Genomic DNA, 19,883 nt, shown 5'->3' on the forward strand with positions numbered 1-19,883 from the left:
TTTAGTATTAAATGTTACATGTTAATAAAATAAATAGGTAAGGATCCCAACTATGTTTTAGATATGTGCTTGACAGGAATAATTCTCTCAGTGATGTAATAAATGAACAGATTTACAATACTGTCCTTTAAGATGACATCAGCTACAATAACGTAGCTGGAAAACAGAGAAAGATTAATTTCATTCACTTGACACACTTTTGATGAGCACCTATTATGTATCAAGCATAGGGAACAGAAAGGCCAATAAAGAGGCCCTGTCCTATTTTCCAGGGACTCAGGGTCTGAGTCTTATTAGATTAATATATTTCCAATATAAAATATAAGGCACGGTGACACTGATGTTTACTAAAGTCACTTGCTGCCTTGCCACTTAATTTCCCACAGACTTCTGGAGAGTTAGAAACAATCTATTACAGTCTTCTAATTTCATAGATGACAATCTAAATGGAACCAAATTTTGATGTACTGGCTTAAATGTACAAGCTAACTCTGACAGGGCACATATTTAATGAAGCATGGCTGTCAAATCTTTAGTGAAAATATAAAATAAGTGAGTTTCTGAAATTATGCATTTTTTAGAACTAAGAAAACTTTCAAATGCACACAAAAGTAGAATAATACAATGAACAACTAAGTACTCATCACCAAGTTTCAAAAGTTATCAACTTTTATCTAATCTTGTTTAACCTAATATTTGTTCTACTTCTGAATTATTTAAAGGAAACTCCGGATACAATCTAATTTCATCAGTAAATAGTTTGGTTTGTGTATCTAATAAATAAACACTTGCCAAGGAAACTTATAGTACTAATATTACACCTAAAAGAAAAAAACTCTCCCCAACTTCACGTAAAATAGAGTGTTTACATTTCCCTGACTATCACATAGATATGTCTTTTCAGAGTTGTTTCCTTGAATCAGGATTCAAACAAGATAAACACATTGTATTTGGCTGGTCTCTTTTAACCTAAATTATGCATGTTAAAGAAGAACCTACGAATTTGTTTTTTTTTTTAGTGGAAGTATATAGCAGATCTTCAGTAATAATTTAGTATTTGGGGGAGATATTTATATATTTAGTAATGTGGAACAGCTGCAAATGTAGAGAAATAACCCTTATTGATAGGCCTATAAAAGCGGTCTGTAATTACATTCCTGAATGATTTGAATAATAGTATGTGTGATATATTCTGAAATAAGTGGCTTTTACTTTTCTTTGATGTTAGGGTCATAGACCGTACTTATCTATTTTTACTCCACGTTCTCCTCTCTCTTGTAATAAATTAATTTCCTTGTGTTAGTTGGGTATGTGCCCTACAGCTAAATTCATTTTCTTTCCCTTTGAAGAGAAACAAAATTTTTCTAAGTATCACAATATTTTCTATGTTTAGGTCAGGTTTCTCATGTTAAAAGATTTAATACTTAATGGAATAGAAAATCAATTTTCTATACCATGCCTTGTCCTATGCTCAGAAAAATGTGGGCAAGCTTTCTAAAGAGCAACAGAGGTAACAGAAGTTAACCTATGATTAAATAATAATATGTAATTAGACAATGTATAATAATCTAAGCTGTCTTAAAGCTTACAAATTATTATTATTATTATTTTTACTGCAAATATCACAATTTAAGCAAGCAACAAAATTTCAACACACCAGTTGACAGTAATACAAAGTTCAATCAATTTTGGTTATGGAAAAATAAAATTGCCAGAAAAGATTAAATCCTTTTTAAACAAATGGTATTTTAAAATCTATTTCCTATTGCAGTATATTTAATTATAATAAATAAAAGCTTAAAAACCACAATCTTAGTAAAGATGTCTCAAGTGAACTGCCTCAGTTCTGAAGAGGGAACCCACAGCCAGGGGAAGGAACTACATACCACAAAGTAGAAGGAAGAGAAAAAGAAAGGCCCAAGCTTTCTTTTACCATCACCTCTTTAATCCTTCCATTTCTTACAAATTTACACACCTACTTTCTTTGTCTTGGTGGTGACCTTTTTTTTTTTTTTGGCCATAACAATTACTAGCTAATTAATAATTATAATTACTATCTGATATAGTGAATTTTTCACTGTGGAGAATATCAACAAAGCATTATGCGTCCTATCCACCAGTCAGGACTTAGACTGGCATACATTTGCTTCAGCCAAATAAAAATATTTCTGCAATAAAAAGTCTGCAACTAAAAATTAATAACAATCTGTTTTTAAAAAGTAACTCCTTTTAGTAACCTCAGAAAAGGGGAGATGATAATGATCTATTACTATGAGACCGATGAAGTAGTACAGAAAGAAAAAGCAGCAGCAGTAGTATGGCACACCTTAAAGTTTAATTTAAAAGTTAAAGCAACTCATACCCAGAAGAGAACTGAATAAAAGACTAAGATGGGACATGGCTGGGCAATGGAAGCACAAAATACTGTCAAACTTTAATTAAAAAATGTTTTCAATTTAAGCAGACCCAGGCCAGTGATTTTTCATTATTTTTATCACAGTTCCATGACTACTGACACTTTCATCAGAACAAATAAAGGATTTTTCCCAAATTTAAAATGACAAAATTATTTTTAATTTTAACTTATAATTTCTTCCTCCTCTAAAGGAAATTTGATCTTAGCTGGACTTGTCCCTTAGCCTGAGGCTTGAATCTTCAGTTTGGAAAGTGCAAAAAAAAATTTTTTTTAAACCACTATGAAAAAACAATCTTTGTCAAAGACATTATCATTTGTTTTGGGAATGGGATTACATATTCACAAAATGTCTAGCATCTGACTTAGTTAAAAACTCTCAAAGCAATTTGTCCTTGTAGACAAATTAGAAGAAAGCTGACACTCTGGCAATAGAAGATAAGCAGACTGGAAAACACAACAAAAATGCCCTAGCCTAGTATCAATTAAAAAAAAAAGAGAGAGAGAAAGACTACTTAAGATAAAAGTTCACTTGAGAAAAATGGAAATCAATTACAACTGTCCATCACTATGATGCACAATTGTCCTAATAATTCCAAATACTGTTTTAGTAAAGTTCAGACTGAGAAAATCAGATTCTGCTTCATGAATTATGGTTTATTAATCTTCATTAGTCATCAGTCTTTGTTAATAGCCAAAGCTATAAGCCTACTTGGCTAGTCATTTTCCTATATTCCTTAGATAAGAAGAGTCACAGAATCAATGATAAACCTAGTTTCAGATGCTGAATTTCATTTGCGTATGAAAAAAAGCCTTTTCTTTGCCTCACTCTGCTGGCACCAATTCAAGTACATTAAACATGGGTTTCCTTCTTCCCCTTCAGTCTGTAAATTCTGGAAGGGGTTGGGGACCTTAGTTAAGTGGTTTCTTGTTCATACTTACAACCTTAAGGCCATCTTTTTTGCTGGTCATAGAAAATTCCATGCTAGCTGCCCATAATAACATGCACAGACCTCAGTTTAATGCTGCTGTTTCTACTGTCTTTACTCTGACATTGTGAGGCTTTAATTCTTCATTAAGTGATAAAGTGATGCTCCACAGTGCCAATTCAAGGAAAGCAGAAGGTGAATAGCACAGACTCAAAATTATTCTTCTACCTCTTGTTGGAGGAAAAGCAGTAGTAGTTCTGATATCTAAATTCTAAACTGCGTTAAATGTCAAACGTAACCCTTGCTAGATTTTAAGCTACCATAGTAAAGGGGGAAATAGGCAAGACTATAAGTTTAGCAAATATAAAATAGTTATACATCAGACAAATAATGACAACTTGTATTATAGAAATTCTCCAAAGGGCAAACTATGTTACAAAGTGAAAGCACTTACTATACTGTAATTACATTCTTTTGAGGCTATTTTTCTTTCTTTGTTTTTGTTTTTGTTTCTACTCAACTGTAAACTCCCTGAGGGCAGGAACCTAACCCATCTTATATACCACTATATCTCTGGCAATTCCCCATATTCTGGCCAAGTATTCAAATACTTGTTTAATAAATAAAACACTTAATTGGCATAGGTGTAGTATGGAATGTGATCTCACCTTAAAGAGGTGACACCTTAATCTGATACCTTAAAGAGGTATTTGGACTTTGTTCTAGCTCTTGAAAGGTAATCTCTAAAACCTTGTAACTTCCAGGAATCGTCTTGATTACTCAAGGTGGGTCCCTATAACTTGGCTAATCAGGTAACTCAGGATGGGGCTGGCTACACCAGAAAGACCAACCATATGCTTAGAGGATTGGGGCTCTGGGCTGCCATAACAGCCTGACCTGGAGGGGAGGGCTAGAGAGTGAGTTCAACCTTGTGGCCATAATTCAGTCAATAGCGCCTATGTAATAAAGCCTCAATAAAAACTTGGGACATTTAAACTTGGTGAGCTGCCCTGGTTGGCAATACTCTGTGCATACTGCTAACCTTGATGCCCTTTGGATAACCCGGAAGCTTTGAGTTTGGAACCCAAACAGTATCTCCTCCATGTACCTCTTCCTTTGGTTGATTCTAATTTGTGTCCTATTGCTATAATAAAACAGTAATCCTAAGGATAGCGCTTTCCTTATTTCTGTGAGTTGACCTATTGAATTAATATACTTGAGAGTGGTTTTAGGAAACCCCTAAACTTGCAGTTGACCTTAGCAGTCTTAGACAGACTTAGCAGTATGGAGGACAGTGCTCTGATATCAAGTTTGGCTAACTGCAGGTAGCATATTGCATCAAACCAGGGCTTCTAATTTGCAGCTCTGGTTTCTCTTACATGGACTGTTCTATTCCTCACTATAGTACCACTGCAGGTTATAAGGATTGCTTTTCTTAATGTACTTTCTTGCAACTTCCTAAATTAAATTCCACTTAGGGATTGTGATCCATGGGGATCAAACTGGTTCTTTTGTGGCAGCTAGGTCCGTGCTTCCTTACTAATGTACTGCAAATGGCTTACAGGTATGCTGTGCTATTGCCTTTGCCAGTAACCTCAAGAAAGGCAGGTGGCACCTCTGGTGAACATAACGTCAGAGTTGGGTGCCTCCTATCTCCTGCAGCAGCTCTATTTACCCCAGAGCACACTATAAATGCTACTATTTTTCTATATGTACCAAGGCATGAAAAAGAAATAATAACTACAATTTACTCACAACAGCATGTCACCAACATACTTCTCCAGCATCAGACTTGGTTATTCCCACCTATATGTGCTATACTTTAGCCACATTAAACAACTATTTCTCTAACACTCCTCTAATACCAGAGGTGAACAATTTATTCTTATTTTGCATTTATTCTTATGAGCAAATTTCCTCCCTCCCCTTCTTTCCTCCTTCCCTCCAGATGCCTAGTATTCTGAGGAGTGATATTTCTGAGTTCCTGGGATCTGAGGTGACTCTTAGCCTCACAATATCTAATAAAAAAAAAAAATCACTAATAATTCACTAAAAATTCTGTTTGTTCATTCAACTACTACAGCAAGAACTAAAATGTTTATTTTCAGCCATCTCTTGGTCAATGGTTGACTGCTCTCATGGAAGATGGAAATAAATACTACATATATATATTATCTTTATCACAGTTTGAAAAAATGTCTTTCCTTACAATGATAATAATATTTATTAGAAATTATGTTTAAAAACCTCTGTGTTCTGAATATATGGTCCAAAGAGGAAAAAAAATTGTGAAATTTTTCATTTGAAAAATATTTAGTGTGAAAAAGGAACTGTTTTGGGGGTTTCACTGTAAATACTTTGGTAGTTTCAAAAAATAAAACCTACCCATAATATACCAAACATACACGGAAAATAAACTTAATAACTCACTGAAATAAATAAAAAGCATCTACAAAATAGAAGACATCATATAAGCTAAAAAATGTTTCGTCTATTTATTTTCTCAAACTTACTCAAATCATCCCAACACAACTAATTTCACTGCTTCAAAATTTCATAGATTCACAGAATTAGAGTTAAAAGGAAACGGAGAAATCTACCTTGCCATCATTTTGGAGTTTAGAAAACCAAATGACCTGCTCTAAAGACAGACCTTAGATGTCAACAAAGGGGGTCCTAGTCATTCGCACACATGCCTACTCCATCTATTTAAAAAATGACTGCTTAGAGTTCTTCCTCGTAAAGCACTGGATTAAGGTCACTCTAGCCGATCAGGTCGCTGCTGTGGCATGGGTTCCTCCCCTGGCCTGGGAACATTTGCATGCTGCAGATGTGATCCAAAAAAAAAAAAAAAAAGAGACTGTTTTTTGACTTTTTGTTGTTGTTGTTGTTCTTTTTAGGACCACACCTGCGGCATATGGAAGTTCCCAGGTTAGGTGTCAAACTGGAGCTACAGCTGCTGGCCTATGCCACAGCCACATGGCAACGGTGGATTGAACCCACATCCTCACGGATAATAGTCTGGTTCCTAACCTGCTGAGCCACAGAGGGAATTCCAAAAAAGGCTGTTTTTTTGGATAAGAGATAGAGCACACCTTGACTAGAGAAACTCTGGAAAATACTTAAAAATATAAAGAAAAATCTAACACTCTGTTAACATTATAATACATTTTCTTCTATTCTTTCATTTTCCTTATATGTTAAAAATACAGCACGAGTGTACAATTTTATAAACTTGAGATAATATACATAATACTTTGTATTGTTTCATCACTTTATATCATACCCCATCTTTCACCTCATTCAAGTATTTAATAAAAACATATTAAAGATCATACAACACTCTTTAATTTGACTCTGCTATACTTGATGTAACCATCATTCTCCTATCACTAGACATTGCGGTTGTAAACAACCCTGCACATACATCTTTGTATTTCTAATTATTTCTTTGGAAGAAAAATCTTGACATGAGATTCCTTGGTCAAAGTGTATGTATATTTTGACGACTCTATTTACAGATGGCCAAAGTGTAGTCCAGAATGATGTCCTAATTTTTCTGTCATCAGAGGAGTAGTTTATAATGTCTGTTTTCAATGCATCTCTCACCAACTATGGAGATCATTTTTTTATAATTTATGCCAATGTCACAGACAAAATAGTGGTTTAAACTTGCATTTATTCATTACTACTATTGAACATTTTTTATGTACCTATTATCCATATTTCCTCTTTCATGAATGTTTATATTTTATCCACTGAAAAAAGTCTTATTGAAGTACAATATACATAGAGAAAAATAAACATATCTTAAGTGAGAAGCTCAAAGTTTTTTTAACAAAGTGAATATATATCTATGTACCAGAATCTAGATCAAAATATAGAAAATTATTAGCATTCCAGAAGCTTCTCTGTGCTCCTTTTCAATCACTAATTCTCCTAAAGTGATCACTATGCTGACATCTACTACTATAAGTTAATTTTGCCTGTTTTATATTTCTGCTCATTTTTACACAATTGTTTTTAAAAGTTAATTAGTATTTATGTTAAAACACTTAAACATTACAGAAAAGCACAAAAAAAGAAAGTGACCAATCATTCAAAAATCCTATCACCAAAAATAACTACTGTTAACCACAGTTAATCTCTCTGTAAGCATTGGTGAATAGACAGATACACAGAGAAACAGACAAATTATCCTATAGGGTGGCACTATAATCTTACTCTAGTTGAACTGAAGAAAAAGAAACTAAAATAAATCTAAAAAACCAAACCTCTAAAACTTCAGCTAACTGTTCTTCTGAGAATATACAAACCATTACGATGTTTGAGTCTCATTAAAAAAAAAAAAGTTATTTCAATTTTGCATATTACTGATTGATTTCATACTATGAAAAAATGAAGTAAGTAATATGCATCCTTTCCTCTCCTCACCTATACTAATAGTTTTGTTTTCTTACAGCCTTTATAGAGAAAAATAACACAATTTTCTTGGGTCATACTTTCCTTCCTTTACAAAGTTGTAATAACAACATAATAAAAATAGTATCAGGAGATACTTAGCATTTAATATGTATCAGGTATCTTATAAACATTTCATACATGTTGGCTCATTTAACACTAACAACAATCCAATGAGATGGGCAGCATTATTATTTTTATTACACAGATGAAAAAAATCCAAGGCATCAAGAGTTAAAGGGATCCACTCAAGGTGGATTTTGTAAAGTGGCAAAGCTCTGATTTGAACATAGCCTGTCTGGCTCAAAAGTCTGTATTTTTAACTGTTAGGCTAAAGTCCTTCAAATGTTTGCAGTTGGGGGATGGGACAGTAGAGGAGGCTACTAGCTTCAATGGGGAAAGGCCAGGAATGCCAGATACCTTGCAACCAACAGGCTGGATCTATCTAATAAAGACTGTATCATGTTCCTCACAACTTTCAAATGTCTTGTTGGACATTCATGAGAGGAAAACGTGTTTAAAATTACTTGATCCTAGAACACTTTATACATCAGTTCAAAGCAGGTTTAGTTGTGGGGGTGGGTGGTGGCAAGGTTTTAATGTACTTAGTTTTCCAGGAGTAACTACCAGAAAAACTGCTCCATGTTCTGGAAAATTATGCTACATCACAACCCAAAATATTTGAGTTGCTAATATAATACACCTCTACCAGTATGTCTTTATAGCTGTGACATTCAGGGTGGTTTTACATGAGTGCCAGCGTCACTTAACTACTTCATTATACTTCCAGTGTAGTCATGGTCAAGCATTTGTATATCCGTGTACTATTTATTATAAGTTAATTTTATTTCTTCTTTCTATTGAATTAGGGCAACATGTTGATTTTTAAAGTATGGATGTACTCTTATCTATGAATTTCATTTCAGGATCCAAAAGTCCTCTGTATTTGCTGAAGTCCCATACCATTAGAGGGTCTTAATTTTTGAGCATTTTTATTTCCTCTGGTATCTTTAATCTTTTTTTTTTTTTTTTAATATGTACACATAATGAGAAAACTTAGAATTTGGTCGATTTGTCTTTTTAAAGTGCTGTTTTAAGGGCTGGAGGTGAGATTAGGAGCCATATCATTCTGCACCAGAATACTCGATTCATTTCTACAGGTTCTACTTTTCAAAGTTCTAATATCTTCCTGATTTGATGGTAGCTGGTGAATTTCTGGCTGCCATTCTTATTACTAGTACTTGTTCGATCATTTTGTTAGCTTTTGGGGATGAATGTTATCATCCTGCTTCACTTGGCAATCCTTTTTTTTTTTTTTTTTTGCATATTCTTTGGATAGAGTGCTTTTCTTTTCCTTTGAAGAGACCATCCCCAAAAATATTTTCTTTAGTATAAGAGTGAGTTCTTCAATTACTTTGTGATGAATGAAAATTTACTATAAGCTTTACTAATCTCAACTGCATTCTTCTTATAGCTAGCAAAGTATAAGAGTCTATTCAGGGTCCATTATCACATATCATATCACTTCTGAAAATATTAGTTAATATTTATTGAGTGATGACAATGTGCCAAGCGCTGTTCTGAGAGATTCACATTTATTACCTCATTAATCTTGTAAGAATCCTGGGAGGTATATCTTCATAGGAAACTGAGGTGCAGAAAAGGTACTTACCATTTTGCCCAAGGTCGCACAGCTAGTAAGAGGCAAGGCAGGGATTTGCACTCTGGTCATTTGATATCAAAACCCAAGTTACTCATCTACTACCTTATTGACTCCCAAGACTTTAGGGGCCTCCTTTCCTGTCAAGGACTAACTGCGCTTTACTATAGGTTTTTTCCTTTTTTTTTTGTATTTTTAGGGCCCCACCTGTGGCATATGGAGATTTCCAGGCTAGAGGTCAAATTGAAGCTGTAGCTGCCAGCCGGCCTACAACACATCCACAGCATTGCCAGATCTGAGCCGAATCTGTGACCTATACCACAGCTCATGGCAATGACAGATCCTTAACCCACTGAGTGAGACCAGGGATTGAACCTGTGTCCTCATGGATGCTAGTCAGATTTGTTTCCGCTGAGCCACAACAGGAACTCCATTATAGATTTTTTTGATTTCCACTTTCACTTTACAGTCTACCACCAAGGCTCAATAAATATTTATTCCCTAAATAAATGACTTAATTGCCCCCCCCATTTCTTTTAAGGTGACTTTTTTTTTTCCTTATAGCAACAAGAAGAACAAACTACAATCCATTTTTACTCATTTCTGAGTGGTCAAGAGATAATCACATTCCACAGTTGAAAAACAACGTTATAACCTGGAGAGTTTTCACCTATACTTTCAAACTGAGCTGACTGAAGCTGAACAGAAATACACGTAGCTCTTCTGAGTGTTCTGCTGCTGGCCCTGCTATCACACTTGCTTTGAAGGGGGAACTGTTGTAGCTCTGTATAAGAATGAGGTACTATTCTTTCCCACCTCTGGCAGAGGCAGCTCTACGCTCCATGGCAGCTCAAGTCACCAATCACATACCTTGAAGTGTCCTGCCACCTGGGAACCACTGATACACCAGATCTATTCAAGCTACCTGTGAGCCCATCAGAACTTCCTGTTCTATCTCTTACTTTGTCAGATTTCTGACAACAAATTAACAGGAGGTCAAGCATATCAACAGATTATAGGCAGCATGCTTGATTCAGAGTGAAAGGTTAGTGGATATAACAGGCTAACCTAGAAAAAGTTATTGCAGTTTCAGATACTATTAAAGGCTGATGGTTTTGGCATTATTTTGAGATGGGCAGGTCTCCTGCCTCACTGTGAGTAAAACCCCATAAATAACATGATCGAATTTTTTTTAGAGACACCGTGGCATGTACATCAACGTATGCGGATAATTTGAAGAGAAATACAATCTTGAGCTTTTAAATGGAAACAGGTATTTTTAGTAGCCTATGGCAAAGAACAGTGTGGTAGGAACAGAATGATTATGGGAATGATAGTCTGTTAATGTACACAACAATTCTTTACAGCAAAATCCATGCATATAAACTAGTTCAATGTGGCAAAGAATCCTGTATGAAACAGACAGATAACAGTACCAGAGAAAAATGCACACATGATAAGTAAATGTGGATAACAAGGTGAAGTAGAGTGAGATGATAATGGTCTGGGTAGAGCAAACTTTAAAAATACTTACAGAATTAAAACGTCAGATAGGAACTGAACTTGGAGGAAGAACTGTTCAAGACTAAGAATCTACTTCAAACATTTCTATTTCAATAAAAAAGATACAATGGCATCATTTGAAAACTGAGCTGATATATTTTGAAAATTACTCACACTGATGACCGATGAAGAAGCTGACAAGTTTAAACCTTCAAGATCAGCTATCAAGCTTGGGGAGAGAGCTGGTACGGGAAGTGCAACGGGAGTGGACACTGGGTTAACTGCAAGAAAAGGCTCAAGTTAGCCGATGTGCATGGAAATTTCATATTACTAAAAGCAACATTTTAATTTTCCTAGTAAATCTAATTAAATTACCTTGATTAATAAATCTATGACAATTCTATTTAACATCTTGATTTAGTCAAGTTATTATCAAGTCATGGTAGTTATTAGTCTTAGCTTTCAAAATATAATGGCAAATACTATAACAAAATAAGAATATAGATATCTTGAGTAATAGTTTTTGAAAATTTTTATCACCTAACATTATCATTAACATTAATCACCCAGTAACTTCACTAAAGGGAAAAGGTAAAGAAACATTTTTTCAGACTAATATAAAAAACTAACAATGGCTTACTCGAGAGTTCTCCAGTTGAATTATGTCTTAAAAGGGTGTTTATTAAATCTTCGCTCTATTTTATTCTCCATTGTATTAATTACGGGGCCTAGACTACCTAATTCTCTTCTAATTATGCTGTCAGCAAAGGCTATGTGCTATATAGAAATGTTTGATTTTTAAAAAATTTGAAAATCTTGTATAAATGCAAATCTGAATGTCACTCCCTTACTTAAGACTCTTCAAAGGTTCACAACTGCCTACAAGATAAAAGTCCAATTCCTTAATTAAATGGGCAAGGTCTTATATGATCTAGCTCAGCACTGTCCAAGAGAACTTTCTGTGATTGAGAATGTTTTATAGCTGTAATATCCAACATGATGGCCACTAGCGCATGTACCTAACGCGATCTTAAACTGTGGCCAGCATGACCAAAGAACTGCATTTTAAATTTTAAATAATATAAATTTAAATAGCCATGTGTGACCAGTGGCCGCCATACTGGGCAGGTCTAGTTTATCTCCAATTTCAGCAGCCATTCTTATTGCTCTAGGTCTACCAAATAATAGTTCCCAAGATTGTCTCGTGTCTTTGAACCTTATATATTCTATTCCCTTTGCCTAGAAGGTACTTCTCTGCTTTTGTCACCTTGCCACCTCTACCCATTAAGATGGCACATAGAGGGAAAGCACAACCTGACATAACCTAAACAGCTCACATGTGTTGCCTCTATCCACAGATACACTGGGACACACTTCTACAACCACATTTCCCTTGTAATATAAATTTGCGTCTTTACATGTTTTTATTTCTACTGGTCTGTGTGAGCAGACAATGAGATATTAATTTTTGTTGCTTAGTAACTGTTCAACTGTTTGTTGAATGAAACATAAAATGTGGAAAAAGTATTAGCTTCCAACAAATTCTTACTCCAAAACAACACTATAAAGGAAGTAACATTTACTTCTTCTTTTTTTTTTTTTTTTTTGCTTTTTAGGGCCACACCTGGGGCATATAGAAGTTACCAGGTTAGGGGTTGAACTGGCGAATTCCAGCTGTAGCTGCTGGCTTATGCCACATCCATAGCAATGCAGGATCTAAGCCACATCCGCAACCTATACCACAGCTCATCACAATGCTGGATCCTAAACCCACTGAGTGAGGCCAGGGATTAAACCCACATCCTCATGGATACTAGTCGGGTTCGTAACCTGCTGAGCCACAAGGGGAACTCCACATTTATGGTCAATTGACATCACTTTTCAAAGTATCATTTTCTCATTTTAGCCTCACAATATCTTTTAAGTTAGGCAGAACAAGTATTAATTCATAAAGTTAGCATTAAATATTGAATAAGAAAATGAAGTTCAAGATATAGTCCCCAACTTCAAGTTAACTGAGAAAAAAGATACATACACCTGAAGAAAAAAAAAAAGTAATAACACAGTTCTTAGTGATACTGCCAAAAGGGGGAATTTTCAAAGGAAATCTTAAAATCTTAACATACACAATAGAAAAAAGACAGTGGAGACCTGGAGGAGGGAATGAACTCCTCAGTTGCTCCCTTGCACCCTTTCAGTGCACCCTTTTTGGGTAACATTGCTACAAACCCTATTTCCTTAGGCCTATGTCGAAAACCACAATATAGTCAGCAAGTATTGTAAGGAGTTGGGAAAGAAAGGATCTGTGGGGACAGAGTGGTAAGAGAAGGCCTGGTGAACAGGAGGGAATGAAGCCTGGTTTTAAAGTAAGCGTAGGATTTGCCTAAGAGGAAAGAAGGAAAATGGTTAGTTACTGCATGAGATCATGTAAACAAAAGGCTGAGAAGAGGGAAATTGTAAGGCTAAAGGGGTTGGATCTATCCTACACACCAAGGAGAACTGTGAAAAATCTACCAGACAGAGGAACAACAGGACACGTGGTACTGCAGGCTGATTAGTCAGACGTAGTGTAGAGAAAGACTGAAGAATTGGAAAGAGCACTTGGGTTGGCAGTGAGGAAGGATTTACCACTAGTTTAAGCATGATGAACAAGGACTGAAGTAAGATAATGGCAACAAGAAAGCAGAAAGGGCATTTATGTATTTACTTTTTGCTTTTTAGGGCGAGCACTCGCAGCATATGGAGGTTCCCAGGCTAGAGGTCTAATTGGAACTACAGCTGCTAGCCTACACCACACCACAGCAACGCCAGGTCGAGCCACGTCTTCGACCTACACCACAGCTCACAGCAACGCTGGATCCTTAACCCACTGAGCAAGGCCAGGGATTGAACCCTCAACCTCATGGTTCCTAGTCAGATTTGTTTCTGCTGCGCCAGGAAGGAAACTCCAAAAAGGGAATTTATATTAAAGACATTATAAGCTGAGGCACCGGGAGACTAAGACTTGCCAAGATCATAAAACAAGCAAATGGTAGAACCAGTCTAGGACTAGAAATTGATTTTTCTGATTTGAATCAAAATATTTTGCCTTTCCATGCAACATGTAACTTTTCTGGTGGGTTCTAAATGCATGTATGTTCATTCATTCATCTAGCCATCCATCCAAAATATGAGATGCCCATGTAAGGAATAAAAATGGAGTAGGAAACAGCCTCTTATATAAACTACAGCTTGAGGAGTTCCTGTTGTAACACAGCGGAAAGGAATCTGACTAGGAACCATGAGGTTGCGGGTTCGATCCCTGGCCTTGCTCAGTGGGTTAAGGATCTGGCATTGCTGTGACTGTGGCGTAGGCCAGTGGCTACAGTTCCAATTAGACCCCTAGCCTGGGAAACTCCACGTACCGCATATGTGGCCCTCAAAAGACAAAAGGACAAAAAAACAAACAAAAACTACAGCTTGGGTAAAGAAATAAAGAAGAAAAAGATGAGAGAAGAAAAATTCACAGCACTCTTTAAGACAATGGTAAACTTTCAGGATCTAGAAGACAGAGGTTCTGGCACTAAAGAAATGATTACACATCTGTTTACAGGTCTGGCAAAATGAAAGCTGGCACTCAAAGTTTATCCTAAATTGGATTCTGCAGCCAACTGACTATGGTGAAGTATTTATTTAATGTGTTAGAAAAAAATGACTCTATGTAGTTAAAAAGAATAGCATGGCATACAAATGAAAAGGAGACACCATTTGCACTTATCAGATTAGGAAAGGCAATTTTTAAACATAAAATCCAGCACTGGTAAAGGTAAAAGGAATCTGGTACTCTCATATTACTACTGTGTTTTACGCTAGTACCAACTTTGTGGAAGGCAATTTTAGACAAGAGAATTCTTCAAAGCCTTTGTTCCAGCAATTCTACTCTTCCGAGTTTATCTTAAGGATACATACAGCCATGGAGATAATGCAATAGTATAGTTATGAAGGTACGTTAGTACTTCATTGATTATGATAGCAAAAACAGGAAACCAGTTTAATTTTGAACAATAGTAAACCTGTTAAATAGAATTTATTACAACAATATAAACGGCTATCCATGCAGTCATCAAAAATGAAGCTCTTAAAAAATATTTATGGTAAGACAAGGAATGCTTATGATAAAAAGAGAAAGAAGCAAATGGAAAACAGCATCTCAGTATGATCCAATTTGGAGAGAAAGGGATTTGCCTATGAAAACAATATGAACTGATTTGTCAGAATGTTAACCTGTTTTTTTCTTTTCAAAACTTTCTACAAAACTCTTTTTTTCAAAAGCCATGCCCATGGCATGCGGAAGTTCCCAGGCCAGGGATGGAAACCATGCTACAGAAGTGACTGAAGCCCTGCAGTGACAAAGCCAAATTCTTAACTGCTAGGCCATCAGGAACTCCAAGACACTTTTTTCTTTTCTAAAGTGTATTTAATAAAGTCATTATACAGTTATTCTTCTGAACAAAATTACACTTTAAATTTCAGTAAAAATTTTAATATGTAATAGTTTAGTATGAAGCTAGTTAACTTTTTAAATGTAATTTGCTGCTGCTGTGTCATCATTATCATCTCCATCATAGCTAATCCTTATAATATTTATCATGTGTCAAGCACAGTTTAAGTGGTCTTACATTCATCAATTCATTTAAGCCTCTTAACACTCCTACAATGTTCGGGAGTTCCTTTCATGGCTCACGGTTAATGAACCCAACTAGGATCCATGAGGATATGGGTTTGATCCCTGGCCTCGCTCAGTGTGTTGGGGAACCAGTGTTGTCATGAGCTGTGGTGTAGGGGCTTGGTTCCCATGTGTCTGTGGCTGTGGTATAGGCCGGCAGCTGTACCTCCAATCTGACCCCTAGCCTGGGAACCTCCTTATGTCGATAGGTCCTAAAAAGCAAAACCAAAAACCAAAAACCAAAAACCAAAAACCAAAACAACTCCTAAAAAGTATTACTGTTACCCAAATTTTATAGATAAAGCACCTAAAGCACAGAGGGATAAAGTGTCTTGTCCAAGGTTACACAGCTAGTATATAACAGAACTGGGATGCAAACTCAGTCTAGCTCCATGGTACTCTATGCTCCTCTACTGCCTCTACTACAATTTATTTAACAATATCAAATCACAGATCATAAGGCTTACCTGAAGCATGATTACTGTCAGCTGATAAAAATTTTTAAAAGATTTCAGAGTTAGTTACACTAATAGTGCAATTACATAGGTTTACATTTCCTATAAAAGATATCAGAATATGATTGTTGCTTTATGACCAGCCTATTGAGAGCAACTACTTGGCATGAGGTACTGAAAGCTATTTTAATTTCCAGAAATGTAAAATATGTCTGGAAAAAAGAAAGTGTATTTCCACTACTAAGCCTAACCTATTGTTAGACCATATATTCTCCTAGCATAAACATTTGCTAATGTATTATGCCCCCCATGAAATTATACCCTACTTCATACTCTAAAGGAACTGTAAAAATTTTCAGCCATTCTTTTTTCATTTTACAAAGGAATAAAATGACACAAAGAAATTAACTCACTTTAATTAAAGGTCGTACCAAGACTAACGTCTGGGCTTCTCATAACATCCCCTCAAGAGATGCAATGAGTTACTTATCAAGTTACATCAAGTTAATTATCAACTTAAGTTATATCAAGTTACTTATTCAAATTCAAACTTGATACAAAAACTTGATATTCAAATTCAACTTGATACTCAAATTCAAACTTGATTCATATCAAACTTGCTATTGATGGACTGATTCATATCAAACTTGATAATCAAATTCAAACAATATTCAAATTCAAACTTGATATTCAAAACTTGATGTAACAAGTTGTATCAAGTTCCTTATTTAAAAATCACAGAGCTATTTTGTCGTAGAGCCAGTGTATCTCTAGGGTTTCTAACTACACTGCTTCCTTAGAGAGAGACAGTGATAATTTCTAAGTAGCAGGAAGCTCTTTCCTCTTCCAGGTATTTTTTCTCCACACTCTCTTCTCTTGCTCCAACTGCCTGACTAATCCTTATAATCAGCTCAGCCATTTTGTCCTGATCCTTCTAGGTGGGTTAGGACATCACTACCTAACAGCATTCCGTGCGTAACTCTGTCATTTCGTTTACAGTGTGGTGATCTAATTGCTGCCTTACCTGTTTTTCCCACTACACTTGGAGAGTTCTGTGGGTAGGGACAGATAATGTTATGTCCATTTAAAATCTGTAGAACATAGCAGATTACCTAGATCATAGCAAGTTTTCAACACATGTTTTCTGAATGAAGAGGTAGATAAATTCAGGAGTTGCAGGTTTCCTGGTTCGTAGTGTGTACTGAACAAATAACCTCTGTGCATTATGGTAAGGAGCATGGCTGCCCCTCCTTCAAATTAATCTAGTTCTCCCAGCAGAGAACTCAGGCTGCCGGAGACTGTTCAGTTTTTGATCATACTGCTTGCCATGGACAATGAGGACCTAGTGTAAGCTAATAAGCAACGTTATAACAAAGTCAGTCTCAGCAATGTTTTTCTCCTACAACACCCCACTTATCATGTTCTATTCATCTGTTTTAGCATCTAGCAAACTACCTTGCATTCATCAGACAATCCACAAACATTTGCTAAACTGGCCAAAAAAAAGTGAGAAAGTTCCAAGCGTCATTTCTGACAAATATATTATAAGATATTTTTAAATAAACAGTTCTTGGGTATTAAAAACAAACAGCAATATATTTTGAGTTAAAATAAATATAAGTTAGGATGAACTTTCCCTTAAAATAGAAAAAAACTACAATTAAATTCTCGAAACTTAATATTTAAGAAAACTGTTATTTCTATACATTAAAAAAAGCTTTGAAAAGAATCAAATAATAAAAATTGTATCATTTTACAGGTTTCTCTTTTTTCCTTGGCTGCCAGGAAATCCAGAGTTAATAGGAGAAAATGAATTAGTGCACGCTTATACCCTGCAACATTTACTCTTAATTCCTTTTGTGCTTGACCCTTGTTCTTTTACAACTTAGAGCTTAATTTTTTTTTTTTGGCCATGCCTGTGGCATATGGAAGTTCCCCAGCAGGAAATGAACCGATGCCACAGCAGCAATCCGAGCCACAGTAGTGACAATGCCGGATCCTTAACCTGCTAAGCTACCAGGGAACTCCCTAAAACTTAAAACTTTAACTTCACATATAAATGTAAAATATTCATTGTCATGGAAATATATAAAATATAAAAATAAAAGTATTTTTCTCTCCTCTGTTCCTAGTTCAGCCTTAAATTCCAAAGGGGCTGAAGCTATCACTGTTGTGTTTCTTCTGTAGCTTTTCGAAAATATATGATGTACAATTATGTTTGTGTTGTGTAAAGAATATAGTTCCTCTTTAATCCTTTTTTTTTTTTTTTTTTTTTTTTTTTGTCTTTTTTAGGGCTGCATCCGAGTCGTATGGAAGTTCCCAGGCTACGGGTCAAATCGGAGCTACAGTTGCCAGCCTACACCACAGCCACAGCAAGGCGGGATCTGAGCTGCATCTGCGACCCACACCACAGCTCACAGCAATGCTGGATCCTTAACTCACTGAGCAAGGCCAGGGATCGAACCTGTGCCCTCATGGATACTAGTAGGGCCATGACGGGACTTCAAACTCCTTTTCTATATAAGTGGAATCATATTCTACATGTGTCTTTTTAAATAACTTAAGATGTTTCATATATATAATAATATAATTAGAACATAAAGATTTGCCTCATTTTTTTTTTTTTTTTGTCTTTTTGCCATTTCTTGGGTCGCTCCCGCGGCATGCGGAGGTTCCCAGGCTAGGGGTCGAACCGGAGCCGTCGCTGCCAGCCTACGCCAGAGCCACAGCAACGTAGGATCCGAGCCGCGTCTGCAACCTACACCACAGCTCACGGCAACGCCGGATCGTCAACCCATTGAGCAAGGCCAGGGACCGAACCCGCAACCTCATGGTTCCTAGTCGGATTCGTTAACCACTGGGCCACAATGGGAACTCCTCGCCTCATTTTTGTTAACAGTTGTATTACAATACTGGTAGGCATTTTGTTTATTTTCTGGATTTAGCTGTAATAAATCATGCTGCACTGAAATTTTTATGTACACCTTTGCACATTTCATTAATTTAATAAATATTTACTGGGTACCCCCTATTTGCCCGGTATTGTCTAGTTTCTAGGAATAGCAGTAAGCAAGACAGACAATAAGAAGTAACAAAAATAAGACAATTTCAGATAGTGAAGATGTCATGAAGACAATCAAGAGTGATTAGTGAAGGCGTGTAAAAGAACCTGATTTCTGAGTTGAGATCTGAAAGCTAAGAAGCAACTTGGCACCAGAAGATCTGGAAGACGTGTTCTTATCAGGGGAAATGGCAGAACAAAGGCCCTTGGGAGGAATGAGCCTGGCGTATTTCAGAAATCCAAATGAACAGTACAGATGAGAGGTAGGCAAGAGTCAGATCACCTAAGGTCTTAGAAATCTAGGACTATGGCCTGTAAGTGCAAAATTAAGTCATTAAAGTGTCTAAAACAAAGGTGAAATGAGATCTGATTTTGCTAGTTTATCTGTAAGATAAATTCCTAGAAAAGAGCTGCTAGAGGTCAAAAGGTGTGTGGAATTCAAGTTTTGAGAGATATTGTTTAAATGACCTTAAAAAGCTGTACTTATTTATATGTCTGTGAAAAACATATGCAGGGTGCCTGTTTTTCCAAACCTCAACAATACTGGATTTAAAAATCTTAGCCAAGAGGTGAAAAATGATGTAAACTTTAAAATCTTTGCCCAGCAGGTGAAATTTTTTTTTTTTTAATTTGGCTCCAATTTTAATTTCTCTGTTCAGTACTTCTCTGTATTAAATATTTTAATTTCTCTATAGT

The 19,883-nt window shown here is 35.9% G+C and overlaps 1 protein-coding gene across 2 annotated transcripts in view; it reads right to left on the minus strand.

Moving 5' to 3' along the window:
• Positions 1–19,883, minus strand: part of AP3B1 (adaptor related protein complex 3 beta 1 subunit) — a 266,801-nt gene that overhangs the window by 57,900 nt on the left and 189,018 nt on the right. For both annotated transcript variants that reach the window (XM_021076471.1, NM_001098585.1), the window contains 1 exon segment: positions 11,141–11,247. In XM_021076471.1, coding sequence (XP_020932130.1) covers positions 11,141–11,247 — 107 coding nt within the window.

Source organism: Sus scrofa, chromosome 2, assembly GCF_000003025.6.
Source record: "Sus scrofa isolate TJ Tabasco breed Duroc chromosome 2, Sscrofa11.1, whole genome shotgun sequence".
Lineage (NCBI taxonomy): Eukaryota > Metazoa > Chordata > Mammalia > Artiodactyla > Suidae > Sus > Sus scrofa.